The sequence below is a fragment of the Heterodontus francisci genome, chromosome 15, assembly GCF_036365525.1.
Source record: "Heterodontus francisci isolate sHetFra1 chromosome 15, sHetFra1.hap1, whole genome shotgun sequence".
Taxonomy (NCBI): domain Eukaryota; kingdom Metazoa; phylum Chordata; class Chondrichthyes; order Heterodontiformes; family Heterodontidae; genus Heterodontus; species Heterodontus francisci.
This window is the reverse complement of record NC_090385.1, coordinates 84,656,609-84,678,414: the sequence shown is the minus strand read 5'-3', so window position 1 is coordinate 84,678,414 and position 21,806 is coordinate 84,656,609. Positions and strand designations below refer to the sequence as shown.

The following is a 21,806-nucleotide window of genomic DNA, read 5'->3' as shown; positions in this document are numbered from 1 at the left end:
TATGCCAGGAGATTGTGTGTGCATGGACAATGTATGAGGACAGGATGATGTGCAGTGTCTGGGGTCACAGCAAGTTGGAGGACTTCTGCAGCTCTGAGCCCCAGCATGAACCAGCACCTTTGGGTTGGGAGGGAGGGAAGAGGCAAAACTCAAACAAAGCTATGGTTAAAGGACTGCAACAAAAACATTCATGAACACTCATAGAATCACCATTCTGTCAAATGTAATATTTATTTTCATTTTTATTTTATTTTATTAAGTATACATGATCTTAACAGCAATTGCAAAAATCTGAGGCATGGTTTTCTATTTTCTAAGGTTTCTTTAAACACATAAGCTACTATGTGTCCCACAGATCAATGGAAAATACTGTGACAACACATGGCACTTTCCAAAGATTTGGCAGGAGCTGGCATATTGTAGTAAGATGACACCCTGTGACCAGCATACATCAGAAATCCGCAGCCACTTCACCATGCTGGCAGAGGACTCCATGAATGTCCTCCACCAGGTCAAGCTTCACAAGTGCAGAAACTGTGCGCAATTCACACACCATGATCTTGTAATCTCAGGTCATTCTCTTCCCACTAATACAGTCCCCACCATTTAAAATGTTCATGTTTAAAACTAGCAGTCACTTATATCAGCCAAAAGAGCGACAGCCTTTAGCTATTTGCATTAATATTAATTTCAAAGATGGCGGTTACAGTGTCTTGAGTGCTCTGTCAACTCTTTACTCAATGAGTGGTTAGAATGTGCAACTTACTGCTACAAGGAGCAGTTGAAGTGAATAGCATATTTGAATTTAAGGGGAAGCTAACTACATGGAGGAGAAAGGAAAAGAAGGATATGCTGACAGGATGATTTGAAGTAAGGTGAGAGGAGGCTCGTGTGGAGCACAAACACTGGAATAGACCTGTTGGGCTGAATGGCCTGGTTCCTGTGTTGTAAACACTATGTATTCCATGTAATACTATGTTTATTTTGGATAGCAACAACCAGTGAATTCCAGGAATTTTGTTCTATTGCTCTGCAGACAGGATGGTTATATTTAGCATCATTCTTACAGGAGCAACAACTATTACCATTATCCTTTAAAGGGAATTATTTCCAGGGTCAGGTAGAGAATTTACTGAAATCTTTGAAGAAAAACTGGTAGAACATGTATCTGTTGCTAAGCATGGTTGTGAAAACTAAGATCCCCTGATTAAGATCACCTCCCACTCAGTTGGCAGAGTACAGCAAATCTGAAGTTTTTCTGGCATTCTGGGTCGCTATATGTCACGTACATTTTACACAGCAAATGATGTTGGCATGAAGGTGCCTTCTATAAGCAGTGGGAACTGTATTAGTACGAAGGATATGGAATTTCTTCCATGTTATCTGTAAAGCCGGTTTAATGCACAAAGCTGTCTGACCTTAAGATGTGGCTGAAGACAATTAAGAATTCGAGAAAAGCAGGATACTGCAAAAAATAACCTGCAAATACGCTGGGAGTGTGAGTAATGGTGAAATGCTGTTGCACCCTTTTCAGCGAATCTTTTAAGACTTTATTGAAAGCAACAAAAAAGCATTCTAAATTAATTTCCAATATCATCAAGGTGCAAGTGTGAATGTTGTTCGCTATCAACTGCTGGGAAAATGGCAGGAGCCGCAGGAGCAACCTTGCCTTGTACATTAGATACTTTGGGGAGGGATTTTTCTTCTTAAACTTCCCATTAAATAGATTGAAGCAACTGCCACATTATTTCCTAAAAGAGGACAAAAGGCCAGATTCATTTGCGGTTGTGTCGAAATGCAACTCAGATTTACCTGATGCATTTTGAATGCAAAAGAATGGGAGGCTGAATTTTACTGGCCCCCCGACGCGGGGGTCGTGGTGGGGCGGGACCTGGAAAATGCCTCCTGGAGAGGCCTGCCATGGGCCTTAACGCCGGGAAGGCCCCGCTTCATATTACCGGCAGTGGCGAAGCCTTGTGGCGGCCCCCCACTCGCCACTCGGTGATGGGAGCAGAATTTAAATTTTAAATGAATGTAAATTAATAAATTAGTGGCCAACCTACTCCCGTTGGCCGTCCCGCTGCAATATTCCAGTCGGTTACCAGGACTCCCGCGCTTTCAGGTTTCCGTCTGGAGATCCGAGCTGGGACGCTGGTGGGGAGGGGAGAGGAGGTAAATTTTCAGGATGGTTGTGGGGGGGGGGGGGGGGGTGGGGGTAGAGTGGGATAAAGCCTTTTTGATTGGTCTAGGAGGTGGTGGGAATGGGTAAAGTTCATAAACTTTGGTGGGGGGAAAGTCGGGATCGCAAGGTTAGTTTTGTTTGCGGGGGGCGGGGGGGGAAGAGGACAAATAATAAATTGTTTAGTCATTGGGGTGGGAGGGGGCTTGAAACTTTAATAAAAGTTTTTACGTTAAATTTATAATGCCTCTCACTTTAAAAATTCAAATTCAATGGAAGGGCTTGAAGCCCTTTAAAAATGGCGCCTGTGCAGTGGCGCTGGATGCCGTTGCTGGGGACAGAGCGCCCGCTCCCTCCCATGTCATCGGGTGGGTGGGGGGTGGTCCGCCCCGGTCATATAAATGAACCGCCACGTATATCGCGGCAGCTCTGCGGAGTACAAGCCGTGCGTGTGGGCCGCTATCTCGGCGGCGAGCTAGTAAAATTCAGCCTGGGGACATAGTAGAAAATTAGATGCATCCTGCTTCCTGTCAGCTTTCAACTGCAAGTTGCACATAAAATCAGAACCAGACACAATGTTGCCCTGCAAAAATAAAACAGACATTCACACTGGAGTAGAATAAGCCACTACAGCATGCAATGCAGTACTGGATAGTCAGAACAACGGGATTCAACTCAACTGTGCTTAATCTATCTTTAATGTGAGTGAGGTTCCCAAAGTCTTCCTCCAGCCAATCCTGTTAGATCGTTGTTAAAAATCTGAAATGTGATTATAATCTCCACTTAATGCACAAGGTAAAATGGAACAATTTCCTTTTTTTGTCCTTTGGTTTAGCAATTGGTCTCCAAGGAGACCAGCACAAGATAATGGAATAAAACTAGCTTCCTATATACTAGGTAAATATTTGAAGCAGATGAATCAGAACTATGGAGGGAGAGCAGAGCAGTGGGATTAGCACTGAAATTACCTCAATATTAAAACTTCAGCATTAAGAATTTGTTTTATGGGATTGTCGGAATCAAAAGTATAAAACTTGGAAATAGCAAAAACAAAATTAGGTTAAGAAATTTTTTGCAATAACTTGCTTTTTGGTAACATTTTGGGTATATGCATAAATCAGATCAGATGACCAAGTAGAAAAATAAGCTAAAATAAACTATTAAAAATGTAATTATATTCGATAACGTGTTTAATACAAACCTGGTGGTCCATTGTAACCCAGTTTCTAGTTATTAATAAAATCTACTGGGTGTTTTAACTAATTGAGAGAGGCTTTCATAAATCCCATCTGGTCCTCCCTGTTAAATCCTACTCAGTCCCAAAACATGCTTTGCTCACACTGGAATAGTCCCTTTTGCTGATGATATTGGTGTGCGATGAAATTGGAGTTTAGGATTCTTGCTTTGCAAGGGCTTCGGCTTCCTGAAAAGGCAAGAAAATTCATTAATGTCATTCAACTCAAAATAAGAACATTCCACAACAAGAATGTTCAATCCTTTGGTCTTCTTAAGCACATTCCCTGGAACCAGCCAGATTGCATAGAAAGTTTAATTAATGCTTCCATTGATTTGCATATTTTCCAAGTTGCTGATATCATCGAATCACATCACAGAACCTTACAGTCTAGGAGGAGACCACTTGGCCTTTCGTGTCTGTCCTGCTCTTTGAAAGAGCTATCCAATTAATCCCACTCCCCTGCTCTTTCCCCATAGGCCTGCAAAGTTTTCCTTTTTAGGTATATATCCAATTCTCTTTTGAAAGATTCCATTGTATCTGCATCCACCACCCTTTTCAGGCAGTACATTCCAAATCATAACAACAAGCTTCATAAACAAATTCTCCTCATCTCCCCGGTGCTTCTGTCAATTATCTTAAATTTGTGTTCTCTAGTTATCGACCCTAATGTCATGAAACAACTTCTCCCTATCTATTAAAACCTTTCATAATTTTGAATAGCTCTGTTAAATCTTCTCTTAACCTTCTTTGCTCCAAGGAGAACAATCCCAATTTCTCTTTTCGACTCAACTCAAGTCCCTCATCTCTGGTACCATTCTAGTAAATCTCCTCTGCACCATCTCCAAGGCTGTGACATCATTCCTGTAGTGTAGTGCCCAAAACTGGGTACAATACTCCAGCTTAGGCCTAACCAATGATTTATGAACATTTATTATAACTTATTTTCTTTTGTATTCTATGCCTCTATTATAAATTAGAGTCATAGAGTCATATAGAGATACAGCATGGAAACAGGCCCTTTGGTCCACCGAGTCTGTGCCGACCATCAATCACCCATTTATACTAATCCTACATTAGTCCCATATTAATAAATTAATAGCAACAGATCCTGGTGTTCAGTTTTGGGATTCATCGACCAATAATTCAACAGTCCTTTCCAAACCTGTGAAATTTCAGGACAAACCAGTGTGTATGAAATTTAAGCACAAATAGAAATATGGTGCCTAGGCTTTGTAAGGTGGATTGACAGGGTCCTGAGCCACATATGGCCAATGGACTACAGACTAAAATAAAAACAAAAAGTGCTAGGAATGCTCAGCAGGTCTGGCATCATCTGTGGAGAGAGAAGCAGAGTTAACATTTCAGGTCAGTGACCTTTCATCGTAACTAGAGTCTAATCCTTCCTGTCCCACATACTACATATTACTGATTACTAACCTTATTGAGCTACATAGTGGTTGTGTCATTTTCCCCCATCAGAATGGATGTGAAAGTATACATGTATCACTGGGCCTTCCTGTCCCATGGTGCATTCACTCCTGCAGCACTCCCTCACCGAGCCAACTAGCCAGGAATCACCACTTCTTTCTGCAGATAGCCATGGCGGCTATTTAAAAACAGCAGTGGGCCCCCACAGCTCCTAGTAAACCACTCCATACCCAAGAGTCATAGAGTAGAAAATTAGAGCACAGTTGGGAAAGTAACAAGCTGGGTTAGTCTGGGGTTTAGAGAGGTTCAGAAACCACTTAGACTTCCAGTATTCTGTAATGTTATAGAAATCATTTTGATAGCATTTCAACCTTCAGAGTTGGTCACAGGTCACTGGGGGCTGAGCTATATTTGTGGTGTTTAACTACCAAGATGCAGCTGCATTTAACCTGTTCCATCCCTTTATGGCTACTCGGTGGAGAGATGGTTTTATTAAGTTCATCCTAGGGATCTTTATAATGCTCTGGTCAGGCCACAAGTAGAGTATTGCATCCAGTTCTGGTCACCACACCTTAGAAAGGATGTGAGGGTCATTGAGAGGGTGAAGTGGAGATTAACCAGAATGGATCCAAGGATGAGGAATTTTAGCTACAAGGTTAGATTGGAAAAGCTGGGGTTGTTTTCCTTGGAGCAAATGAGATTGAGGGGCAATTTGATAGAGGTGTATAAGATTATGACAGGTTTGGATAGGGTAGACAAAGAAAAGCTGTTCATATTAGCTGATGGTACAAGGACTGGGGGACACAGATTCATGGTTTTGGGCAGCAGATACAGAGGGGATGTAAGGAAGAACTTTCTTACACAGAGTGGTAATGACCTGGAACTTGCTATCTTCAAGAGTGTTGGAAGCAGAGACGATGAATGATTTCAAAAGGAAATTGGATGGGCACTTGAGGGAAATAAATTTACAGGGCTATGGGGATAGAACCAGGGAATGGGACTGATTCAATTGCTCTACAGAGAGCTGGTATGGACTTGATGGGCTGCATGGCCTCCTTCAGTGCCGTTATGACTCTATGGCAATTCTTTGGGGACTTCTCAGCTCCTACAACTGGGAACCCAAGTTATCAAAGTCGGAAAGGAAAAACCCTGCAAGAAATGGTTGGCCTCCTTCCTCTTACTTCAATATTCAGATGATTTCTATTGAAATTTGATGTAAAGCAATGATGCATGTGCACACACACACACGCACACATATATATGTACTCAATATAGGAGATACTAACTGCCTTGATAACCATTGCAAAATATAGTTTTATCATACTACCTGTGAATCATGCAGTGCTCTTAGTCTGTCTTGAAAAAGTTGAAGTTAATTCTTTTGCCCTTTCATAATAGTTAGAGTGTACCCATCCCGTAAAAGAAATATTGTGTCATTCTCCATCAGTGGTTAAAATCAACTCTATTGTTTCACAAAGTGGGAAGTGTCTTTTGCCACATAATTTTTCATTGATTTTCAAGAACCATGTTAGAACTTATATATTAAATCTTTTAGTTGCAAGCATTTTCAAGTGACAGTTGGAAAAGAGATTTGTTTCTTAACACTGCACTGTCAGCAGTACCCACCACAGAAACACAAATAGCTGCATGTGAATTGTTTCACTCTAATAAAGGTATTCATTATTCTGCCTTTATTCTCTTGACATTGAGCACCAGTTGCCTCATATTGTGGGTGTAAGAGTATCTATGAACTTTCATTCACACTAGTATGAGAGAGCACTTGCCCTTCATTACAACAGTGACTACACTTCCAAATTACTTATTTGGCTGTGAAGCACTTTGGGATGTCCTGAAGTCATGACAGGTGCTATATAAATGCAAGAACTCTTTCTCGTTGTTTTAGTGAGACTTCGGCAAACACACTGCCCATAGAGATTTCCAGCTGACCTCTATGTGGTGCTATTATTAGATGACATGAAGGTTGGATGCAGTCATTGGGAACCATGGGAGAGAAGACCTGTCCGGTCATTCTGCAGCACAATGCTTCAGTGCCTTATGGTTTGCACTATTGATTTTAAATGTTTAATCCTTTTGGTACTGTAGCTGCATTTCTGCACCACATGCAACATTTATAGTCTTTCACATTTTAGATTTAATCAGATTCCGTCTGCAACATACATTAATCCTTCTGAGAACAACAGAAAAAAAGCATAAAATAACATTCTTTCTCTTTCTGCAGTATTTGCAAACATACTTTGTGTTCATTGCTGTCACAATTTACAATAATAGAGATGAAAACATTTCAGAGATTTATATTGTATTTGTAATAAATTATACTGGTTAGCATGTTAAACACTAGAAACCATTCCCCAGTGAAATACAGTATTCTGTGATAACTACTGAACTACAAGAAAGCCCCCAGCGTGTTAACATCCGTAGCTCTTAAAGCAGCCAGAAGCGCTGCACAAAGAACAGCCAGGCGCTGCGCAAATGACTACTGGCAACACCTATGCAGTCATATTCAGCTGGCCTCTGACACCAGAAATATCAGAGGAATGTATGATGGCATTAAGAGAGCTTTTGGGCCAACCATCAAGAAGATCGCCCCCCTCAAATCTAAATCAGGGGACACAATTACTGACCAACGTAAGCAAATGGACTGCTGGGTGGAGCACTACCTAGAACTGTACTCCAGGGAGAATGTTGTCACTGAGACCACCCTCAATGCAGGCCAGTCTCTGCCAGTCATGGATGAGCTGGACGTACAGCCAACAAAATTGGAACTCAGTGATGCCATTGATTCTCTTGCCAGCGGAAAAGCCCCTGGGAAGGACGGCATTACCCCTGAAATCATCAAGAATGCCAAGCCTGCTATACGTTCAGCACCGAATGAACTGCTTTGCCTGTGCTGGGATGAGGGAGCAGTACCACAGGACATGCGCGATGCCAATATCATCACCCTCTATAAGAACAAGGGTGACCGTGGTGACTGCAACTACCGTGGAATCTCACTGCTCAGCATAGTGGGGAAAGTCTTCGCTCGAGTCACTTTAAGCAGGCTCCAGAAGCTGGCTGAGCATGTCTACCCTGAGGCACAGTGTGGCTTTCAAGCAGAGAGATCCACCATTGACGTGCTGTTCTCCCTTCGCCAGCTACAGGAGAAATATCATGAACAACAGATGCCCCTCTACGCTGCTTTCATTGATCTCACCAAAGCCTTTGACCTCGTCAGCAGATGTAGTCTCTTCAGACTACTAGAAAAGATTGGATGCCACCAAAGCTACTGAGTATCATCACCTCATTCCATGACAATATGAAAGGCACAATTCAGCATAGCGGCGCCTCATCAGACCCCTTTCCTATCCTGAGTGGCGTGAAACAGGGCTGTGTTCTTGCACCTACACTGTTTGGGATTTTCTTCTCCCTGCTTCTCTCACATGCGTTCAAGTCTTCAGAAGAAGGAATTTTCCTCCACACAAGATCAGGTGGCAGGTTGTTCAACCTTGCCCGTCTAAGAGCGAAGACCAAAGTTCGGAAAGTCCTCATCAGGAAACTCCTCTTTGCTGACGATGCTGCATTAACATCTCACACTGAAGAGTGTCTGCAGAGTCTCATCGACAGGATTGCAGCTGCCTGCACCGAATTTGGCCTAACCATCAGCCTCAAGAAAACGAACATCATGGGACAGGATGTCAGAAATGCCCCATCGATAAATATCGGTGACCACACTCTGGAAGTGGTTCAAGAGTTCACCTACCTAGGCTCAACTATCACCAGTAACCTGTCTCTCGACGCAGAATTAAACAAGCGCATGGGGAAGGCTTCCTCTGCTATGTCCAGACTGGCCAAGAGAGTGTGGGAAAATGGCGCACTGACACAGAACACAAAAGTCCCAGTGTATCAAGCCTGTGTCCTCAGTACCTTGCTCTACGGCAGCGAGGCCTGGACAATGTACGTCAGCCAAGGGTCACGTCTCAATTCATTCCATCTTCGCTGCCTCTGGAGAATCCTTGGCATCAGGTGGCAGGACCGTATCTCCAACACAGAAGTCCTCGAGGCAGCCAATATCCCCAGCATATACACCCTACTAAGCCAGCGGCACCTGAGATGGCTTGGCCATGTGAGCCGCATGGAAGATGGCAGGATCCCCAAGGGCACATTGTACAGCGAGCTAGCCACTGGTATCAGACCCACCGGCTGTCCTTGTCTCCGCTTTAAAGACGTCTGCAAACGCGACATGAAGTCCTGTGACATTGATCACAAGTCGTGGGAGTCAGTTGCCAGTGATCGCCAGAGCTGGCGGGCAACCATAAAGGCGGGGCTAAAGCGTGGTGAGTCGAAGAGATTTAGCAGTTGGCAGAAAAAAAGACAGAAGCGCAAGGAGAGAGCCAACTGTGTAACAGCCCCGACAACCAATTTTATCTGCAGCACCTGTGGAAGAGTCTGTCACTCTAGAATTGGCCTTTGTAGCCAATGCTTTATAGCGCTGCTTCACAAACCACTGACCACCTCCAGGTGCTTACCCATTGTCTCTCGAGACAAGGAGGCCAAAGAAGACTTTGCTATATTAAACTTGACTGAGCTTTGTTTTTGGAACAAATTCGGAGATAATTTCAGGTGGTTTCAAAATCGATAGAGAACTTAAACCAAACTGACTGCTGAAACTTTTCAAAGATGCAAAGAATAAACTCATGAATAAATATGAAAATCATCTCTTCTTTCTTTGAGCAGGTGAGCCAATGAAACATTTAATATTTATAGCTATTTGCCATAAACTGCCTTCGTACCAGAACTGATGTTCTATTAGAGAACAAGAGAGTAGGAAAAAATGGATCATTTTCAGGTTGTCAGCCTGTAAGCAGTAGGTTACTGCAAGGAACAGTGTTTGGGCCTCAGCTATTAAAAATCTACATCAATGACTTCGATGAGGGGACTGAGTGTAATATATCCAAATTTGCTGACAATATAAAGTTCGATGGGAAAGTAAGCCGTGGGGAGAATGCAAAGAGCAGCAAAAAGATTCAGACATGTTAAGTGAGTGAGCAAAATTGTGGCATATGGAATATAATATGGAGACATGTGAAGTTATCCACTTTAGCAATAAAAATGGGAAAGCAGAATATTTTTAAAAGGTAAATGACTAGGAAATGTTGACCTGGGTGTTCTTGTACTTGAATCACAGAAAGTTAACATGAAGGTACAGCAAGCATTTAGGAAAGCAAATGGTATGCTCACCTTTATTACAAAAGGATTGGAGTGCAAGAGTAAGGAAGTCTTACCTGCCCTAGAGCGAATGCAATAAAGGTTCACTAGATGATAACTGGGATGAGGGGATGCTCCTATGAGGAGAGATTGAGTACACTAGGCCTATATTCCCAAAAGTTTAGAAGAATGAGAGATGATCTCATCGAAACATATAAAATTCTTAAAGGGCTTGATAGGGTAGATGCTGGGAGGATGTTTTCCGTGACTGGGGAGTAAGAAACTAGGACTCATAGTCCATATTGTCATAGAATAAGGGGCTGGTCATTTAGGACTGAGATGAGAAAAATGTCTTTGCTCAAAGGGTTGTGAACCTTTGGAACTCTCTACCCCAAAGGCCTGTGGATGCTCGATCATTGAGTATATTCAAGTCAGAGATCAGTAGTTTTTTTAGATACTAAAGGAAGTAGTGATAATGCAGGAAGGTGTAGCTGATGTAGAAGATCAGCTGTGATCTTATCAAATGGCAGAACATGCTTGAAGGGCCGACTGGCCTACTTCTGCTCCTATTGCTTATGTTCTTAACGGAAAAATTGTAGTATTAGCCTTTGCTTCAGTGGTATGTTGAAGCATCACTCCTGAGATTTGAGCACATAACCGAAGCTGATACATCAGTGCAATACTGAGTGAGTGCTCCACTGTCAGAGGTGTCATCTTTCAGATGAGACATTAAACCAATACCCCATCTGTATTCTCAAGTGAACATAAAAGATTCCGTGACACTATTTGAAGAAGCGTAGGGAAGTTCTTCCTGGTGTCCTGGCTAATATTTACCTTCAACCAACTTCGCTAAAACAGATTTTCTGGTCATTATCACATTGCTGTTTGTGGGAGTTTGCTGTGTGCAAATTGACTGCCACATTTCATACATTCCAACAGTGAAGACACTTCAAAAGTAAAATTGGCTGTAAAGGCGGTACATAAATCCAAGTTTTACTTTTTTTTTCAGTGTGTACAGAAGTGATTCCCACTTACACTTTGGACTGGAGATCCCAATAAGATGGAGCCATTTGTTAACGATTTGGAAATGGGGTTTATTGCTAAATCAGTTGATGAGCAATTACCCAGCCTGCTTCACCAGTGGTTCTTGGACCTGTCACTAGGGGTTACGATTCTTCCTACTAGGATCCAGTAACTGATGCAAGCCAATGCTAGAGTGAATACGGCAGTCCAAGCTAGGGCAGAGGTGACAGTGCTACTACTGAGCCCTGACTCATTCTGTAATTCTATCAGAAATGGTGTGGCATATTTTGCATATCCTGCTAACATTGGCTAAATGTTGAACATCTTGGAAATATTATTATTGGAAATATATCACTCTTCCTGCACTGTCGCTGGTTAAAATCCTGGAACTTCTTCTCTAACAGTAGGAGTACTGACATACTGAAGCAATTTAAGAAGATGGCTCACAACCACCTTTTCCATGGCAATAAATACCGGCCTTTCCATGCCCACATCCCATGAACAAATGAAAAGAGAACTTTCGAGATGCAACTGGAAATGGCTTTGGTGACTGAACAAGGGCAGTGTTGTAATAATTATCAGTAACGCACTGACATTTACCATTACATAAAAATGAACTTGTCTCTCCCCTTACTGAAGGCAAGCAGATTTCTTGAAACATGCCAGATGACTTTGCTGTAATATAGCAGACATTTTTAGCACAAGCTGGATAGCCTAAAGGATCCTTTCCACTATAAATTTAGTACAATTTCTCCAGGCATTTCATACAGCGGTCAAAATTTTGATAATTTTTGACTGCAGTTTTTGCCTCACCAATACTCCCAAATAACAAATAGGAATCAGTTCCATGTGACCATTTGTACAACAGTGGTAACTACCCAGCAATGTGGAAAATTGCCCAAGTATATCCTGTACACAAAAAGCAGGACAAGTCCAATCCGGTCAATTACTGCCCCATCAGTCTACTCTTGATCATCAGTAAAGTGATGGAAGGTGTCGTCGACAGTGCTATCAGGCAGCAATTGCTCAGCAATAACCTTCTCACTGGCGCTCAGTCTGGGTTCCGCCAGGACCACTCAGCCCTGACCTCATTACAGCCTTGGTTCAACCATGGACAAAAGAGCTGAACTCAAGATGTGAGGTGAGAGTGACTGCCCTTGATGTCAAGGCAGCATTTGACCGAGTATGGCATCAAGGAGCCCTAGCAAAACTGAAGTTAATGGCAATCAGGGGGAAAACTCTCCACTGGTTGGAGTTGTACCTAGCGCAAAGGAAGATGGCTGTGGTTGTTGGAGGTAATCATCTGAGTCCAGGACATCACTGCAGGAGTTCCTCAGGGTAGTGTCCTAGGCCCAACCATCTTCAGCTGCTTCATCAATGACCTTCCTTCAATCAAAAGGTCAGAAGTGGGGATGTTCGCTAATGATTGCACAATGTTCAGCACCATTCGCGACTCCTCAGATTTGAAGCAATCTGTGTAGAAATGCAACAAGACCTGGACAATCCAGGCTGGGGCTGATAAGTGACAAGTAACACAAGTGCCAGGCAATGACTATCTCCAACAAGAGAGAATCTAACCATCTCCCCTTGATATTCAATGGCATTACGATCACTGAATCCCCCACAATCAACATCCTAGGGGCTACCATTGACCAGAAACTCAACTAGAGTAGCCATAAAAATACCATGGCTACAACAGCAGGTCAGAGGCTAGCAATCCTGTGGCAAGTAACTCACCTCCTGTCTCCCCAAAGCCTGTCCACCATCGACAAGTCAGGAATACTCTCCACTTGCCTGGATGGGTCCAGGCTCCAACACTCAAGAAGCATGATAACATCCAGGACAAAGCAGCTCGCTTGATTGGCACCCCATCCACAAACGTTCACTCCCTCCACCTCCGACGCACAGTGACAGCAGTGTGTACCATCTGCAAGCTGCACTGCAGCAACGCACCAATACTCCTTAGATAGCACCTTCCAAACCCCCGACCTCTACCACCTAGATGGACAAGGGCAACAGATGCATGGGAACACCACCACCTGCAAGTTCCCCTGCAAGCCACACACCATCCTGAGTTGGAACCATATTGCCTTTCTTTCAGAGTCCCTGGGTCAAAATCCTGGAGCTCCCTTCCTAACAGCACTGTTGGTGCACCTACACCCCAAGGACTGCAGCAGGTCAAAGGCAGCTCACCACCACCTTCTCAAGGGCAATGAGGGATGAGCAATAAATACTGGCCTAGCCAGTGATGCCCACATCCCATGAACGAATAAAAGAAAAATTGTCTGACCACTGGGGAACCTGTTCCCATTACTCAGTATAACAGCAATCCTGCTATGTAGCTGTTACTATCAATGCAAATTTGGCTTAAATAAGCAAATACATGGTTGATATCCTATCCAGAATCACTGAACAGGAGTTAGCATCAGTTAAGATGATACTGTACAGCTAAAAGTCCTCTGAAAAGTTTTGCTAACTCAAAGCAGAAGAAATAAGGCCAGATTTTGCTTAATGACTGCCTTTGTGCAGTGATGACATTCTATACCTCCAGCTGATTTGATTCACGCTGGTAAATAGATAGGAATTTAAGTGGATTTTCAGGAAATTTTGAAGAGGACAGGGAAGGATACAGTTCAGAAATATGCAGTGCAAAATCTATATCAATTCCTTGAGGTTATAAATTGGAACGGCATTCAGGGTGAGTAACAAGGAACAAAACAGGCACGGCAATAACTTCCCGAGCCATTCAAATCGTATGGTAGGCATTGCTGTTGTGCTCGACCATGTGAATCACCACACACATTCAGCACAGCAATTCAGAAGCTGTGGTGTCTCTGTTTCCCTTGAGGCAAGTCCCATACTGCGGATTTGTTGGGAGTGGATTCGAGTCCATGCTATTGCAATGCTATTCTTATAAAGGCTTTAGAACAGTTATATAACAGGCAGACAGTACAGTATCAGTTGCTAAGGAGTTATTACTTACAAGGTCCACAACATGAATGTAAGATGGAAAAGCCATAAGTTAGGTGACTAATTTAGAAAGAGGAAGGTGATATAGAAAAAAAAGTAAAAATGGATGTACCTTGGCTCTGAAGTTATGTGAGGACTACAAAAGCTTAATGTTTTTATGGTTCTATGGTTTGTCAGAAAAAAATGAAAAGATTTAACACTTAATGTATCAGTCCTTCCATGCAAGTATCGGAGTCTAGCATCCGGGCCCTTAGTTTTTAATAAAGGTTCTCTGTTACGGACTTGCAATTCCTCTGCAAGCAGGGAACTGCAGGGTACAAGGAGACCTGGTAACAGGACTGAAATTCTCACTGGAAGAGCTATGTTCAGAACTGAGGACCGTCAGGGGACAAATGAACTTGCGTCATAAGTTCAGGTGGACCGAATACAAATGGGTACGCAATATTACAAATATAATATGTCACGATGTGGTACAATATCCAATGTAACATGCAATGTATTGTCAAGGTCACAGTAACTGAATCAAGTCAAATTGTCTCGTTATTTCACAGTGCTCTGGATGTTTTACTAGTATCTGCAATCATACTTCAGAGGCTGGATTTTAAATTGCTGAACTGCCAGTAGCGATGTTGCGGGGATGGGGGGGCGTGGTGCAGTAGCGAGCGGAAAACCCAGAAGTAAGAACAGTGCGTGTCAGTAGCCTTTCCGGGTGCAAGGGAATTAATACCCAGTGGCGCCTGCTCATTAGCCTCCTCCACATCCTCCTCAATGGATAAGAACTGGCAATCAATCATGTCCTCTTGATGCAAGGCCTCCCCCCACACTCTGCAATGCAAAATTGTGCAGAACACAGCAGACCACCATGATACGCGAGACCCTTGCTGGGCGTATTGAAAGGCTCGATGGTCGCTCGGGTGGAGCCGTGGCAAGTGTTGTACCTCTCCTCTGGTGTTGTGCGAGGGTTCCTCACAGGTGTTAATAGCTATGCCTTCAACGGGTAGCCCTTGTCCCCAAGAATCCATCCCTGAAGGCGAGCAGGAGGCCTGAAAAACTGTGGCACCTGGGACTGTCGAAGAATGTGGGCATCACAGCTGCTTCCCGGAAAGCGGGCAGACACCTGCAGGAAACGCTTTCGATGGTCACAGACCAGTTGAATATTGATTGAATGGAAGCCCTTCCTGTTGATGAAGGTGGCTGGCTGCTCTGTGAAAGTTTCAATGGCCACATGTGTGTAATCTACCACACCTTGCACCTGGTGAAAGCCAGTGATGGCTCCAAAGCCAATGGCCCTCTCCGCCTGACTGCCAGGGTCAGTCCGGTACTGCACATAGTCGTTGGCCATCTTGAACAAAGCATAGGTCACCTCCTTGATGCAGCAATGAGCTGCTGCCTGGGAGACTCCACACACATCCCCAGTGGACCCCTGGAAAGAGCCAGAAGCATAGAAGTTGAGTGCTATAGTGATCTTCAAGGCCATGGGCATAGGGTGTCCACCAAAGCTTATGAGTCACAACTTGTCTTGCAGCATGACGCAAAAGTCAGTGATGGCCTCCCTGGAGAGTTGCAGTCTTCGCTGACACTGCCATTCGGACATTTGGAGGTAGCTGAGATGAGTCCGGTACACTCTCTGGCGTGGATAGGCCCTTGTTGGTGTGGCTGGCTGCTGCCGCTCTCCTATTAGAGCTTGATGGGTGGCCGTTGCTACATCCTGGCCATCCCTCTCTCTGAGCCACTGCTGCTCAGCACAGGGGTCCACAAAGACAGGGTATATGAGACACCTGCCAGCTGATCAATAGCCCTGCAGAGTCCCTACAGAGATGAACTTACCTTGGCACCTTTCCCTTTGCTAATCCCTTTGGATTATGCACTAATGCCACTTAGTGACCACCTCTGCAGATAGTCCAGCACCCCCCACTGATTGTCCACTGGAACCTCACACCCGAGAGATTGCTCACCTGTGCAGAGTGCCCAGCACTGCAGGCCGACAATGGCATCCGCTCCGCCCTCTCCCTTTAACTATTGCTCCCTCAAGCTGTACAAAATTCAGCCCTATGAATGCCACCTTAAATAGGATTCACGATACCCTTGCCTTGGCCTTTCATTGCCCTTCTGATCTACAGCAAAGTGCTCTCCTACTCTTTGCTAGCAGGGTTGTGCAGGTGGGCCATGAGAGGGATAATGGTGAAAGGGGACATAGAAGTAGGGACTCAGCTCAAAGAACTTGCACTTCTCACTTGTTGTCTCCCATTCAGTCAATACCCCACATGCTGCCTGCTCTCCCAATGGCCAAGTCTATCCCTGCACAGATGCAGGTGGAACAGTCTTTGCCACAGCCCCCACAGGCTCCAAAACCCAGAGGACATCAGCCAAGAGTATCTCAGCCATCAGAGCAGGAATCTGAGCAGCCTGTATCTACTTCTGCTGAATCCACAGGGCTACACTATATAGAAGTGCTAGGAAGAGGAAGAGTGAAGATTTGTAGTTGCACAAGAGTATGCACATGGGTGTGTTACACAGTGTTACATTGGAAAGTTTCTGTCATTTAAAAAGGTTAACGCCACAAGTAAAATAACAGAAAATGGTATTTTGGAGAAGCACATCACGTGCTGATTTCCCATGATGTGATGTCAATGTCCAGAATTTAGCCCAGTCACAGTCATTTGATTTGTGAAGCCCATCTTTAAATAAAGATCGATCAACACTCTAGAGGAACAGAGGTCTCCCAAGCTTAAGTGCATACACATGCATCATGGCCAGTGAGCTGTACAGGCCAGGAAAGTCTGATGGCTGGAAGAGACATAATTGCAAGTGACAGTAAATATATAATAAAGAGGTGCATTTCAAAATTCGAGGCTAGAAGTATTGTTCGTGATGTTGACGTATGTGAGTAGATACATTCATATCAAATTCCTCTCTCTGCTATTTTCGGTTAATGTTTCTGCTAAAAAATTTGATAAGGGAATATTAAAGTGTTTGTATGAAAACATTGCTGACGGTACTTAGAACTTAGAACTTGGAACATTACAGCGCAGTACAGGCCCTTCGGCCCTCGATGTTGCGCCGACCTGTGAAACCATCTGACCGACACTATTCCATTTTCATCCATATGTCTATCCAATGACCACTTAAATGCCCTTAAAGTTGGCGAGTCCACTACTGTTGCAGGCAGGGCGTTCCACGCCCCTACTACTCTCTGTGTAAAGAAACTACCTCTGACATCTGTCCTATATCTATCACCCCTCAACTTAAAGCTATGTCCCCTCGTGTTTGCCATCACCATCCGTGGAAAAAGACTCTCACTATCCACCCTATCTAACCCTCTGATTATCTTATATGTCTCTATTAAGTCACCTCTCCTCCTCCTTCTCTCCAATGAAAACAACCTCAAGTCCCTCAGCCTTTCCTCGTAAGACCTTCCCTCCATACCAGGCAACATCCTAGTAAATCTCCTCTGCACCCTTTCCAAAGCTTCCACATCCTTCCTATAATGCGGTGACCAGAACTGCACGCAATACTCCAGGTGCGGCCTCACCAGAATTTTGTACAGCTGCAGCATGACCTCGTGGCTCCGAAACTCGATCCCCCTACTAATAAAAGCTAACACACCATATGCCTTCTTAACAGCCCTATTAACCTGGGTAGCAACTTTCAGGGATTTATGTACCTGGACACCAAGATCTCTCTGCTCATCTACACTACCAAGAATCTTCCCATTAGCCCAGTACTCTGCGTTCCTGTTACTCCTTGCAAAGTGAATCACCTCACACTTTTCCGCATTAAACTCCATTTGCCATCTCTCAGCCCAACTCTGCAGCCTATCTATGTCCCTCTGTACCCTACAACATCCTTCGTCACTATCCACAACTCCACCGACCTCCGTGTCATCCGCAAATTTACTAACCCACCCTTCTACACCCTTATCCAGGTCATTTATAAAAATGACAAACAGCAGTGACCCCAAAACAGATCCTTGCGGTACACCACTAGTAACTAAACTCCAGGATGAACATTTGCCATCAACCACCACCCTCTGTCTTCTTTCAGCTAGCCAATTTCTGATCCAAAGCTCTAAATCACCTTCAACCCCATACTTCCGTATTTTCTGCAATAGCCTACTGTGGGGAACCTTATCAAACGCCTTACTGAAATCCATATACACCACATCCACTGCTTTACCCTCATCCACCTGTTTGGTCACCTTCTCGAAAAACTCAATAAGGTTTGTGAGGCACGACCTACCCTTCACAAAACCGTGCTGACTATCGCTAATGAACTTATTCTTTTCAAGATGATTATAAATCCTATCTCTTATAACCTTTTCCAACATTTTACCCACAACTGAAGTAAGGCTCACAGGTCTATAATTACCAGGGCTGTCTCTACTCCCCTTCTTGAACAAGGGGACAACATTTGCTATCCTCCAGTCTTCCGGCACTATTCCTGTCGACAATGACGACATAAAGATCAAGGACAAAGGCTCTGCAATCTCCTCCCTAGCTTCCCAGAGAATCCTAGGATAAATCCCATCTGGCCCAGGGGACTTATCTATTTTCACACTTTCCAAAATTGCTAACACCTCCTCCTTGTGAACCTCAATCCCATCTAGCCTAGTAGTCTGAATCTCAGTATTCTCCTCGACAACATTTTCTTTCTCTACTGTAAATACTGACGAAAAATATTCATTTAACGCTTCCCCTATCTCCTCTGATTCCACACACAACTTCCCACTACTATCCTTGATTGGCCCTAATCTAACTCTCGTCATTCTTTTATTCCTGATATACCTATAGAAAGCCTTAGGGTTTTCCTTGATCCTATCCGCCAATGACTTCTCGTGTCCTCTCCTTGCTCTCCTTAGCTCTCCCTTTAGATCCTTCCTGGCTAGCTTGTAACTCTCAAGCGCCCTAACTGAGCCTTCACGTCTCATCCTAACATAAGCCTTCTTCTTCCTCTTGACAAGCGCTTCAACTTCTTTAGTAAACCACGGCTCCCTCGCGCGACAACTTCCTCCCTGCCTGACAGGTACATACTTATCAAGGACACGCAGTAGCGGCTCCTTGAATAAGCTCCACATTTCGACTGTGCCCATCCCCTGCAGTTTCCTTCCCCATCCTACGCATCCTAGATCTTGCCTAATCGCATCGTAATTTCCTTTCCCCCAGCTATAATTCTTGCCCTGCGGTATATACCTGTCCCTGCCCATCGCTAAGGTAAACCTAACTGAATTGTGATCACTATCACCAAAGTGCTCACCTACATCTAAATCTAACACCTGGCCGGGTTCATTACCCAGTACCAAATCCAATGTGGTATCGCCCCTGGTTGGCCTGTCTACATACTGTGTCAGAAAACCCTCCTGCACACACTGGACAAAAACTGACCCATCTAAAGTACTCGAACTATAGTATTTCCAGTCAATATTTCGAAAGTTAAAGTCCCCCATAACAACTACCCTGTTACTCTCGCTCCTGTCGAGAATCATCTTCGCTATCCTTTCCTCTACATCTCTGGAACTATTCGGAGGTCTATAGAAAACTCCCAACAGGGTGCCCTCTCCTCTCCTGTTTCTAACCTGTTTCTAGTTTCTATGTCGCTTAATTCGAACCCACAGACAGTCCTTCAAAGTCCTTGAAGTGTAGAAGATCCTGAACGGTCTTGACAAGGTGGATGGGGAAAGGATGTTTCCTCTTGTGGGTGAGTCCAGAACTAGGGGGCACTGTTTTAAAATTAGGGGTCGCCCTTTTAGGACATAGGCGAGGAGAATTTTTTTCTCTCAGCGGGTTGTGCGACTTTGGAACACTCTGCCTCAGAGGGTGGTGGAGGCAGGATCATTGAATATTTTTAAGGCGGAGGTAGATAGATTCTTGTTAGGCAAGGGTTATCGGGGGTAAATGGGAGTGTGGAATTCAAATCACAAACAGATCAGCCATGATCTTATTGAATGTCAGAGCAGGTTAGTAGGGCCGAATAGCCTACTTCTGCTCCTAATTCGTATGTTCATATGTAAATCCATAGAAAAATCTGGTTTATGCATTTGTGGAAATAGAAATAATAGAAAGTCTCAGCTTATTTTGAATCTAACCTTTGATCCAGGTGGAGCTGTCAGTCCTAGAAATGCATACACGGCATTATTCTCTCTGGCATCGAAAAATGCTTCAAAGTTCTAGAAAGAGAAAAGATAAAATCATAGAAAGATACAACACACATGAAGGCCATTTGGCTCATCATGTCTCTGCTGGCACTTCTGAAAGAGCTGTCTAATTAGTTCCATTCCCTTGCTCGTTCCTCAGAGAGCTCAAATATTACCACTTCAAATATTTATCCAATTCCCTTTTGAAAGTCACTATTAAATCATCCTCCACCCTTTCAGGCTTTGCAGTCCAGATCGTAACACCTCACTGCACAAATTTTAGTCAACTACTTTAAACTTGGGTCCTTTGGTTACCAGCCGTTTGTGAGGGAATGGAATTAGCTTTCTTATCTCTATTATTTTTTAATAAAAATATGAACAGTGGTTTGCGAATTGTCACATGAATGGAAAAGGAAGTGTCAAATGTAAACTAAACTGCATGCTAAGAAAGTCGTGCTGGAGAATAGATGTTTTCTGGTATTGGTCAGTGTGAAATCAATGTCATGTAATGTGATCAGGATTGTGTTTTCCTTAAAATTTGAATGAGATTATCATGGATTCATTTACTAATAATTGTTTTACTGATTTCATTTGCTGATGATATGTAGTAAAGATAGGATTTTGTTTTTCATAATGCAGTAATCAGAGGTGTCTAAATCATTTTTGATTCAGTGGTTTGAATAATTCTAAAATGTAAGCTGCATATTTGAGCAGACCTTGCTGTCAAAATAGAATGGGGTCTCAGGGCAATGTCGAGGATTGATAACTAAAGCTTGTGCGAGACATCAGCAATTGCTATTGTTTGTAAAAGATCGATAATAAATGTAACAATGGTGGTTCTTGGTTCAGTCCAGAGATGGGCAGGAGAAAACAGGATGTCTTTGCAAAATGTTAGGAAATAGCTATACAAAAATCAAATCAAGATGTTTACCCTTGCTGAGTAACCAGGAAAACCAGCGTTTGAGCTGGTCTGGACAAAAATGATTGGTCTTATTGAGTGAGATGGTTACCACTTTGAAGCATAAAAGAGGGATATTGATAGTCAAGCACAGGAGTAGAAGACAAGGACAAGACACCTTAGCTTGTGAGGGTAGAGGGTAATGCTGCCTAACACCCTCTCACTAAAGACGCTGAACAAGACAACGCATGCTACACTGTCCAGTAATCTCGCAGGTGATATATGGTCTGTTTAGAACTGTAAATTACTGCCTAGACACTGTAACATGTTAATCTTATGTGTATCAGTAACTGTGACCAATTGGTATCAAGTTCGAATCTCTTAAAATCTGGCACCTTGTGCCAATGGAACCAGTTTCTTCTTATACTCTATCAAAACTGCTCATGATTTTGGACATTTCTAGTAAATCTCCCCCTAACCTTCTCCATTCCAAGAAGAACAATCCCGGCTTCTCCAGTCTCTCCTCATAACTGAAGACCCTCATCCCTGGTACAAGGATTTGACATCCTTCCTAAAATGTGGTGCCCAGAATTGGACACAATACCCCAGATGGAGGTTACCAGTGATTTATAAAGGTTTAGCGTAATTTCTTTTCTTTTGTACAACTATGTCTCGGTTTATCGAGCCAAGGATCCGTATGATTTTTTAACAACGTTCCCAACTTCTCTGTGTAAAATTT

The 21,806-nt window shown here is 43.5% G+C and overlaps 1 protein-coding gene across 1 annotated transcript in view; it reads right to left on the bottom strand.

Moving 5' to 3' along the window:
- Positions 1 to 212: 212 nt before the first annotated feature.
- The window catches only part of LOC137377761 (adapter SH3BGRL-like), a 102,059-nt gene continuing 80,465 nt past the window's right edge, over positions 213 to 21,806 (bottom strand). The window contains exons 3-4 of the mRNA XM_068047775.1: positions 20,122 to 20,202; positions 213 to 3,602 (exon numbers count right to left, since the gene is read on the bottom strand). Coding sequence (XP_067903876.1) covers positions 3,570 to 3,602; positions 20,122 to 20,202 — 114 coding nt within the window. The 3' untranslated portion in view covers positions 213 to 3,569. The remainder of the gene's footprint in view (positions 3,603 to 20,121; positions 20,203 to 21,806) is intronic.